General features: G+C 38.8%; 1 protein-coding gene across 1 annotated transcript in view; it reads left to right on the top strand.

Moving 5' to 3' along the window:
• Positions 1-10,173, top strand: part of RP1L1 (RP1 like 1) — a 34,732-nt gene extending 24,559 nt beyond the window's left edge. The window contains exons 2-3 of the mRNA XM_069726861.1: positions 108-279; positions 4,598-10,173. Of these exons, the coding sequence (XP_069582962.1) occupies positions 108-279; positions 4,598-10,173 (5,748 nt within the window). The remainder of the gene's footprint in view (positions 1-107; positions 280-4,597) is intronic.
• Positions 10,174-11,587: the final 1,414 nt, after the last annotated feature.

Raw genomic sequence — 11,587 nt, forward strand, 5'->3', positions numbered from 1 at the left:
CGTCAAGATAAGGTAAAAAAAAAAAGTATTATTATAGTAAATAATAAGGGTTGTATTTGCATGTTAAGTTTAGAGAAGTTAATAAACATAGTTCTTGAACTCCACAGATTGAAAGTATACAAGCAGTTCTGCAGTCCTCCAACATCCTCATCTGTGCAGGGAAAGAGCCCTTCAAGCCAATCCAAATGGAAAATATGCGTAAAAGTGTTACTGACAAGCTCCCAGGCCTCCGATCTCATCTAAGCAACAATTCGGAGGTCATGGACAACAAGAAAAATGGTAAGCGTAGTCGTAGTCAGAGGTCATGTGACCTTTGACTTTTTTTTTCTGCATTGCACTTGGAGATCACCTTTTGGAATAGAAAAAAATTTGCATGAATCCTCAACAATATCCAGAGACTTCTCATCTCAGGGACAGGCCATTGCTGTCTGCCCATAATGTCAGCCTTATTAGCTCTGATATTTTCACCTTCCTTGTAATTTTAATCTCTAGCTTCCTTTCTCAGGTCTTCTTGCTCATGTACTTTTAATAACTGTTGGCCGGACACCCACTGGGCGTAAAACAAACGTCCTGCATGCATGTATGCTCAGTCTGGCCAAGAATGCATGTATTCTGATTAAAGGGAAACTCCTCTGACAGCAAGTTATCTCCCTTAAAGGGGTTGTCCACTACGGGACAACCTCAGCTTCATGAATTCAAGAATTCCAGAATTAACATAAAAACTGTTTATACTCACCTCCTGCAGTGACACCGCTCCAGCAATGTTGGCGCTGCCATCCCAGCCGGTGACATGACATGTTGGGTTACGGGCTACTGTTCCCAGATTAGCTAGCAAAAAATGCTTTAAAACCAGCAAGTAATGTGTCCTCATTGCAGCCAAGAGATCTTGGAACCATTTCCTCAAAAATCTGACCTTTCCATAGCTTTGTGCAACTTTTTTTTACCCAAAGATATACGCTGAAGTTGAAGTATGGAAATGGGAACCCCACAAATTTACCAAATTATAGGAAATGCTACTGCCCCGAAGAACAGCAATTGCAGCAACCTACATATTTTGTGAATCTTAAGCAAAAAAATAAAACCACCTGCACCTGATCCAGATCTCTATATATCAGTCAATAAAGTTTTAGCGTTTCCATTTCATAAACATTAAGAAGACAGTGAAACTTTTATGGTGAAACTGGAGATTTTACAAGTCTGGTAGTTTATCTTTGATGTTATGAGCTTCGTAATCCAGTTATTAGTTAACACATCAGCACACTCTCTATTATATTCGCATTCAAGATTCATAAAATGTTATAAAAATCAATATTTAATACAATATAAAGTAATATTTAGTAGTTATTATAAAAATGATCATTCTTTCCGGAGCTGGGGCTGGACAATCGTACATTTTACATTTTGTCCATGTGTGAATTTTACGTCCCATCCCAGTGCAATAAAGTTAAAATTATGGAGTGAAATCCTTGAGATGTTAAGTCTGGGAGCTCAAGTCAGGATTTACTTCCAGGAAGGTTTATACAAGAGCACCATCTTTTTACTGTCTATTCCTTTAGCTTCCCCTTCTTCAGCTAATCCAAGGTCCATGAAACCGTGTTTGATCCCGGGCAGGAATAAGCTTGTAGAAATATACTTCAAAGTTCTCATGGCCAGAAAAGGGGGGAAGACTGTCGTGAGAACTCAACTAGGAGAGGAAGGACATGAAGATATTCAATCTCTTAAAATCTTTCCGCATAAACTTCAGGGACTTCTGAGCATCTTCCAAGGAATCGGTTAAGACTTTTTTTTGTGGGAAGGTGAAGCAGATAATTTGCGATAAAGAATGGATCTTTCAGGATTCAACATTTTTCAACCTACCAGAAGAAAATGAAAACGAAGTCAAAACTGTAGGAGGTCTCAATGTCAAAGGTCCAAAGTTTTAGACTTCACTACTGAGAGATCTTCATGTCAGCAAGTCCCCGACTAATTTCTGTCTAGGTGCACTTTGTCCATGAAGAACTCTTGTAGTTCCAAATATAAATATTTATCAATGCCCCCACTTTTCAAGCCAAGTAGATATAGCCACTTTTAATTATTTAGACCTACAAAAGGTCGATGCTAGCAACATTGCGCCTCGTAGAAATTAGAGATGACTATGTTGCCGTTAGAATTTCTCAGTAGTGCAGCCTCTAGCTATAAATGGAAGCAATTAGATATCAACATACATATGCAAACGTTCTAGGTAGGCAAGTGTTGAGAAACGCTGCGGCGTAAGGATGCTTTAAAAAAATAAAAGTGTTAATAGTTTTTTTTTATCAACTAACAAAATAAAAAGTAAATTAACAATATAGGAATGTAAATCACATCAATCACCTCCATTAGTTCTCTTAGGTACACTTGTGCACTGTGCTTGAAGGAACTCGGTATATTCCAAACATCTTGGAGACCTGACCCCAGATCTTCTGTGTATGAGGCTTGTTCGGATCTTTCGGTCTCTTTGTGATCCCAGACAGACTGGATGATGTGAGATCAGGGCTCTGTCGGGCCGGATCATCACCCCCAGGACTCCTCATAATTACATTGGTTGTATGTTGGAGGTCGTTGTCCGGCTTGAGAATAAATTTGGAGCCAATCAGACACACCTCCCTGATGGTATTACATGAAGGATGAGTATCTACTTATATTTTTCAGTATTAGGGACAGTATTAATCTTAACAACATATCCATACTCCATTTGTTGACATGAAGCTTCAAACTTGCAGGACCCTCCACTAATCTTCACTGTTCCTGCAGACCCTCATTATTGTACCGTTCATCAGATCTTTGGCGAACAAATCTGCCTTCTCTCACAGCCACATATTACATTGTTACTCCTCAGTCCCAGAGACCTGCTGCCATTTTTCTGCAGTAACCAAATATCGGTGTGATTTAGATTTCTCTTTTGTTCATTCACACTTATAAAAATAAACTATTAATACTTTTGTTTTTGAAAGCATGTTTACTTTGCAGCATTTTTTCTTCATCTGCCAAAAATGTTTGCATAGTCCTAGAGAAGTAAGATCTTACAAACATTTTTACATTTTTGAATAATTTATTTTTACAACCCCTTTAATGGGAATCTGTCAGCAGGTTTTTGCTATGTAATCTGAGCGCAGCATGATGTAGAGGCAGGGAACAACATTTTACTTGATGCTTCACACACTGGTTTAGAAGTTTTATTTTTTATTGAAAACCAAAGGCATTGCTTTCTCTAAACCTCGTGCTACAAAAATGTGTGCAAAAATTATTGAAGGGGTTGTACGGTCTAAATTGACAAGCCTGCTGTCACTCTGAGCGACTGGAGACTTATGAATCCCCCAAATGTACGCATTGTGCACTGCGAGGGTTCGCTGGCCAAATCCCGTCCAATGTGCAGGGCCTTGCTTTATACATTTGTATTGAGCGAGACCGTGCCCCATCTAGTGGGCGCTGCCTTCCAGTCGGCATTGCCTCACTCAATACAAGTTTATGGAGCCAGACCGCGCTCACTAGACGGGCTCTGGCCGAGAGTATGCATGATGCATACATCAACGTCATTCCCAGCTAAGAAATCAGTGAATCATCGGAACACCCAGTGTGTGCTATGGGGGTATTCCTTAGTCTCCAGTCGCATTAGACCGTAAAAGCCCTTTAAATAAATGTCTGCCATGACAATACAGCACAGACATCCAACCGGAAGTATACATATGTCCCAAAATTAGTTCTCGAGGCATGGCCTGGTCAAAGAAAGGTGTGTTCAAGTTGGGAAAGTGCGGTGCCTGCAAATTGCCATCCCTCAGTAAATTCTCATCTCGGTGAATTCAGACACCTACGGGATCAACTCTCCTATGGCAACCCTTCACCTAGAGTATCTGAGAAGAAGCCTTCTCTAGAATGGCCTAACTTGAAGCTTGTAATCACCAATGCAAAATCTCCAACAAGGGTCCAACTATCATGGGCCTTTAGTAGTATTGTTTTTTTTTATATATATAGATCAAAGGGTCCTCTTGAGAGTGGGACCCCTAGGTTCCAGGCCCCAATTCTCCTCCTGGAGATCCATCTGGTGTTGGAAGACTTAGGCTAGGTTCACATTGCGTTAATGGGTTAACGCTAACGGACTGCGTTGCACGGCAAAAATGTCGCAATTAACACCGTGCAACGGGTCCGTTAGCGCACCCATTGACAGCAATGTGATTTTTTTTTGCTTTAGCGCATCGCTAGCGCATGCCATTTTCGGCACGCGCTAGCGATGTGCCGTTCTTTTGTGACGGACCTTGCTAGCGCAGATCGGGGATCTGCGCTAGCGGGAACGGCAAACGCGGACCCTAAACAAACATTGCGTTAGCGCAATCCGCTAGCGCTATGCGCTTAACGGATTGCCCTAACGCAATGTGAACCTAGCCTTAGAGACAATGAGAAAACCATGAGAAAATGTTTTCAAATGAACTCTTCTCCCTAAACTCTCTTTGGTGTCAGCTAATTTGCATATTAGATCCCAGTGTCATGCTGATACCCTTATAGATATAGCACAATTAAACACTACACAGTTTGATGTCTATACGGAACTAACATTATTTTCTGTTTGTTTATGTTTGTACAGCAAACTTTGGACTAAAAGCCAAAAAGAGCGTGATCCACCCTCGGTCAGCATCAAGTAAGAGGACATCTCTGTCATCTGAAAAATCATATCCAAATGGATTGAATATGTCACCAGTAAACAGCGGCTATGGGTCTTATCCCAATATGTGTCCTCATGAAAAATCATCAGACACAGGGCACTCCTTACTCAATGATGACATTGAAAAAAAAGTTCACGTAAACAAAGATGGCAGCCTTTCAGTAGAGATGAAGGTTCGATTTCGTCTCCTTAACGAGGAAACGCTTCAATGGTCCACACAGATAAAAAAGTCCAGTTCGATAGGTAAAGCAAAGTGCGATCAACTTTGCTTATATGATGAAAACATGAAGATGGGAGAATTGAACACTGAAAATTATTCAGAAACAGATGAATCATTTTACCCATGTGATGGTGACTCGTATACCTCAAAGATAAACGATGCGGGCACAGAGGACATGTATTGCAGTCACTGTGGCATGCAATGTCAAGAATATGATATCTGGAAAAACCCAATGCATATCAACCAACAAGGGGACTATGTGAAAAGAGCTACATGGCAAACTCGATCATCAACTTCAAGTACATCCTCACGACACAGATTGGTGTGCAATGAAAAGACGTCAATTGATAGTCTACATTCTATGTCCTCTGAAGAGTACACAGAGCATATTGTGCAAAACTCTTCACATTATTCTGAAATCAAAGAAAATGGAGATACAACAGTTACATATTCAACAGTTAATCAGTGTGCAAGCCGGAGCGGTCGGTCAACCGTAATCTCAAACGTAGATGTAATATCAGATAATGAAGAAACCAAAAGATGCAGGAGTCAAAGCAAGTCAAGTTCCAGCTTAAATAGTCAAGGTTCCATGAAGAACCTACAGTCTGAAGAACAATGTAGCCATAGAAGTCATGCAGGCAGCTCAGAAGAGTGTGCAGAAGCATCTCCCACTCCCTGTTCAGATGGTGAAAACTGTAGCGCAAGAACAAGTGTTGGTTCACAGTCATCGTTACATTCTAGAAAGAGTAAAAGTGGAATAATGAAGGAAAATAACCCCTCCACAAAAAGCATTGCATCAAACCTTAGCTATAATGAGGAGGAAGAAGAAACAAACCATTCCAGTTCTAAGGGATCACTGAAGAATATGCAGGACATATCGTTGGAAACAAGAAACTCAGAAGATCTCTGTGGAAGTGAACCTGCAGAAGAGAAAAATAGCTTACATGATAGCGTTGGTATACATTATGAAAAGGAATCATCTAGGAAAACTAGTCTTGATGATTATGATAATCGTTCAACAAGAACACTTTCCAGATCTTCAACTAAATCTAGATCTTCCTCTAAAAAAAGTGTGAAGGTCAATGGACTCAATGAAGATAGTTTGCGGAACTCTCCCTGTTTATCTTCCGTTTCAAAACAAAACAGTGAAAGTTTGATAACGAAACATGAAAGTATAGATGATTGCAAGAACAGTGTGAGTGAATGCGAAGCTACCCTGTCTCAATCCAAGAGAACATCCTTTACTGAACATCAGGGGCAGAGCTTTCAATCCACCAAGTCACGTCAATCAATGTCCTCAATATCTGAATCTGTACAACCAAGTTGTGCACAAGATGAGGAGCAATCGCTAAACTATCAGGAAAGCTGTAATGAACCATCAACTTGTGCTGAAGAGTCAGATCAGGTAGTAAACGACGAAGGTGAACTACCCATTTCGAGAGCTTCAAGTAAATCTCTTCGCTCTAAATTCAATTGTGCCAGCTGTGACGAAAATGAACCCAACCTCAATGCTAGCTCTAGAGTATCATCAATGTCTGAAAGGAGCAGTATAGTTAAAAGTCCTGAAAAAGTTGACCTGAATTCTATCCATGATAGTAACGGAGACATTTCACAAGTAGGGAATGCAGTAAATGACAACATGGTTGCTGACTCAGCTAGTCAAACAGAAGCTTCTGATACAAATTGTATCCAAAGTCCATCACCTCCTGAAGGAAAACCAACCCATCAAAATGTAAGATTAGCACATTTTAGATTATCTAGCTCTAGTATGTCCAGTGACCAGGTAAAAACTATGAATGGAGAAAAGACTGATAACTCAAGAACATCAACACCAGGATCAAAGGGAATGACAGGATCTAGAGATAGTACGGAGACCTGCAAGAGGTCAAAAACTGTTGTGACAAGTCATAATAGTGCAGAAGGCTTGCAAAGTACCAAACAATGTAAGAATAGTTCTAGCTCTTCCAAGAAAAGACATAAGGAAGAATGTTTAGATGCAATAAACAGTATAAACATTGAGCTTGTTCCATCTGCATTACCAAATGTGACCCCAGAGGAAGTAGTAAATGAATGGCTAAGGAAGATTCCCTCACAAACAATGGTTGTTGAGTATGAAGTGGAAGAATGCCAGAAAAAAAATGATCCTGAGATAGGAACAGATGCGTCGAAAACATCCATTGATATGGAACCAGAAGAGGGACAGTTGCTTGAGGAGTCTGTAAAAGAGGAGCACAACAGCAGTGAGACTAAAGAAGAGATATCTCAAGACGTAAATGGCATTATTACTGAAAATGATATTCAGGACATAAATATTTCTGATGGGATAGATGTTGCGGAATCTGTTTTATCAAGTAAGGTAGCAGCAAATAATGTTAAAAATGAGTCAGTGATAAACGAGTTTGCTTGTGACAAAAAGTTTCTCCCGAAAAATATACAGGCCTCTGTGCAAATAATGAAAGCATTGCTAAACCCTCTACAAGACTCAAAATTTGATCGATCGATCAGTTTGCCAGAAGTATCTCAGACCATGGGAAGAAAGCTCAGTAATTCTGCCACCGTCCTAATATCATGCCTAGCTAGTCTGCAGCTTCTAGATGAAGGCCAAACAGAGATCATAAAGAGTACGAATGACATAAGAAAACCAAAATACTTTGAATTGTTAAACATATTACAGGCATTATGGGCAGAGGGTTCAACTAACAAAAGTATCACCAATATTAAATCTGGAAAACGCTACTCTAGAGATGATGAATTAACACCTGTTTCATCTTCCGGAGTTGACATTAATAGTGGCTTTGAAGGATCTGGTGATGGAAGCATAACTGGTGGAGGTGACCACATGGTGACAATTGGGAGGCCAGATGATGGAAAACTGTCTACTAAAGTAGCTAAAGAGGTAGAATGTGCTACTGCAAATATGCTAAGCTGTGAACAGAGAAGTGTAATTTTTGAAGAACACAGTGAAGAGAACGGACAAGAAATTACAAACGAGGAAGATTCAGCTAATTTTCAAGAGGTTAAACCATGCAGCGTGGATGAAAACATGAACGAGAAGTTCGACGACAGTGACAACGCATTTGAAACAAATGTTAAAGTTGAAACAGAAGAAGAGGGACATTATAATTTAGTAAATAATGTTAATGATGTTGAATGTATTGAAGTGGTAGAAGAACACAGGATTTCAAATAATGATAACATGAATATCCTTAGCAATGATGGAGAACCAAAGTCCAATGAGTCCAACTCACCAGAGACAAACAACATCAATTCCCCAAATGATAGTCCATCAACCGTCATTTCTACATCTGATTCAAATGGGAAAAATAAGGAGAAAAAAGGACATGTAGCCGATCCAGTTTGGGTATTAAAACTGCTGAAAAAAATTGAAAAAGAATTCATGACTCACTATGTAGATGCTATGAATGAGTTCAAAGTCCGGTGGAACTTGGAAGACAATGAAAATCTCGATATGATGATTACTGAGCTTAAAAATGAGGTAAGTGAAAGAATCCAGAGGAGCATTTCGAATGAACTCAAGAGAATACAATCTAAGACAGGAGCTAGGGTTCCACGACCTCCAGTTGAAGGCAAATTTTCTCTACAAGCCGATGAACGAAGAAGACGTTTACAAACAATGCATAGAGTGTCCATGCACCGTTATGCATGTGGAGACAACAGAGATGTTGGGACAACTGAGATTTCATCTGAAACTGATGAAGAAGATCTAACGTTCAGTGCTTCCTTTGGAGAGGACAGCAGTGGACAACCTAATGATGACTTCTGCCCATGTGAGAAATGTATCATGCAAAAAAGAGCATTAAAATTAGCTAAACCACAAGCAGTTGCTATCAATGCCCCAATCATTAAAGCCTTTGACCTACAACAGATTTTAAAAGTAAAGAGAGAGAACAATGACCCTAAATATGATGTAAGTGATGCTGTACTCCTTCCATCGCTAAAGGAACAAAGCAAAGAAGCTGAACATAGCATAGTGAATGGCTGCTCGACCGAGAATGAAGAAGCATCCAATGCAGCTGGTGAAGAAATTCATAATGGTGAATCAGATATTTTAATTGAAGATAGCGTTAGTCAAGAGATCAAGTCAGTAAAAGATGAATGTGAAGGCTGTGACTCAAGTGATTTTCAATCTATAGGTGAAGCTCAAGAAAGAGGAAGTGAACAACTGGAAAGTAATGGACTTGATGAAGAAATTAAACCTACACAAGATTTGGAGGATGATTTCGAAAATTCTAATTCTGATGTATTGGAGAAAAATTCTGCCATTGCAAAAGAGTCAAGCATTAATTGCCCTGATGGAAATACATCAATTTGTGAAGAGAATGAGAACAATGATGAACATAGTTCTGATTGTCCAACTACGGAACAACAATTAACAAGTTATATAGAGGAAACTAATGAGACTGAGAATGAAGGGGAAATAAATACTGAAGAAGTTCACGTTCCAACAGATGAATTTTCAGGAGATGAAGACCATATTGACGAAAATGAAACAACTGACCCTAATGTCCAAGAAGATGAAGACCACCTTGTCAAAAATGAAACAACTAACCCTGATGTCAACACTGAGGATGATGTCCAAGAAGCCGAAGAGCATCTTGTCGAAAATGAAACAACTAACCCTCTTATTAACATGGAGGAAGATGTCCAAGAAAATGAAGACAACCTTGTTAAAAATGAAACCACTAACCTTGATATTAACACTGAAGATGTCACAGAAGATGAAGACCACATTATTGATAACGAAACTAACCCCAATATGAACACAGAGGAAGATATCCAAGAAGATGAATCCCACCCTGATGAAGATGAAACCGCTAACCCTGAAATCAACACTGAAGATGATGGCCAAGAAATTGAAGACCACCTAGTTGAAAATGAAATAACAAACTCTGTTGACAGCACTGAGGAAGATGTCAAAGAAGAAGACGGCTTGTATTTACATAAACTTTGTATGGGTCAAGTCTCTCTCATAACACACAATGGTTCTGCAGAAAATGCCGAAGCAGAGTGCAAAGAAAACCATAATACAGAAGAAACATTCTCAAATGGACAGTCAAATAAGACACAGATGTATCCTGATAGTTCATCCCTAGATGAAGATGGAGACTCATCACGGGATAGCCCTGACGGTGTATTAGCAAATGAAACAGTTGGCCAAGTATGTGTAAATAACAATGGAAGCTTTGAGGAGTGTGACAATAAATGCAAAAATTGTAGAGATGAAGACATCATTGATCAAGATGACTTGGATTTCTAGGGAAAAAAAACAAGACCATAACCGTTAGGGTCATTTTTGAAGATCTCTTTCTAAAATTATGTTTTACAATGTAGATTACCCCTCTTCTTGCAGATTCGTCTTATAAACAGCTTCAAATTACTGATATCAGTTGGCAGTCGTCAAAATGGACAATCCCTTTGCTTGTGTATCAGCTATCATGAGCGTAGCATATTGATCCTTTAGAGTGGTTTATCTCTAAAAATGTTTTACAATTTAAACCTAAATAAAAAAGGTTGAGTTGCTTGGCAAATACTTTGTATCACCCATCTTCTATTAATCTTGTGACACAGCATTACAGCCCATTCTTATACATAGCTACATTAACGATTCTTCCATCTGTGGAATTCACAACAACATAAATTCACATCTTGGTCATTGTCTATACACGGTCCCCTCCACGGGTGATTTGCACCTGCAAAGATCTGCCCAGGAATAACAAACCCTAATTTAATACAGTGCAGCAGTGAGCAATGAACTACAGATAATGCTTTGCATCTTCCACTTGGATGGAAGACACAATGTTGGACAGGATTGCACCATGAACATCAGCGGCTCTGTGCAAAACGTAGTTGCTGAAAATGCGGTCCATCATCTTCCTTCAAGGTGTCCTCCAGTCTTGTGTCAACATTCCTGGAGGCCTGAGTGGTTGGACTACTACCAGTCATACTTTTATTGCCTGTACTGTGAAATGTTGCTTGTTCACTAACCCCCTTAAAACAGGCTAGCAACCGTTCTAGAAGCTATCTGCTAAGATACTCAAATCCTATATGTAGAATATCTATCCATCTATTATTCAGTCATCTATCTCATATCTGTTTTCTATCAATCTATTCATCTTTCTATTTCATTGCTGTTTCTTAGCTATTTCTCTATTTTCTTTCTTTTTATCTTATGTCAATCCATCTCAACACTATTTATATGACACTTATCTATGCAACTATATATCTAATTTTTAAATCGATCTATTATCTATCTATTATCTATCTATCATCTATCTATTATCTATCTATTATCTATTATCTATCTCTCTATTATCTATCTATCATCTATCTATCTATTATCTATCTATCTATCTATCTATCTATCTATCTATCTATCTATCTATCTATCTATCTATCATCTATCTATTATCTATCATCTATCTATTATCTATCTATTATCTATCTCTCTATCTCTCTATTATCTATCTATCTACAGTACAGACCACAAGTTTGGACACACCATCTCATTTAAAGATTTTTCTGTATTTTCATGACTATGAAAATTATAAATTCACACTGAAGGCATCAAAACTATGAATTAACACATGTGGAATTATATACTTAACAAAAAAGTGTGAAACAACTGAAATTATGTCTTATATTCTAGGTTCTTCAAAGTAGCCACCTTTTGC

The sequence above is a fragment of the Ranitomeya imitator genome, chromosome 5 (assembly GCF_032444005.1).
Source record: "Ranitomeya imitator isolate aRanImi1 chromosome 5, aRanImi1.pri, whole genome shotgun sequence".
Taxonomy (NCBI): Eukaryota; Metazoa; Chordata; class Amphibia; order Anura; family Dendrobatidae; genus Ranitomeya; species Ranitomeya imitator.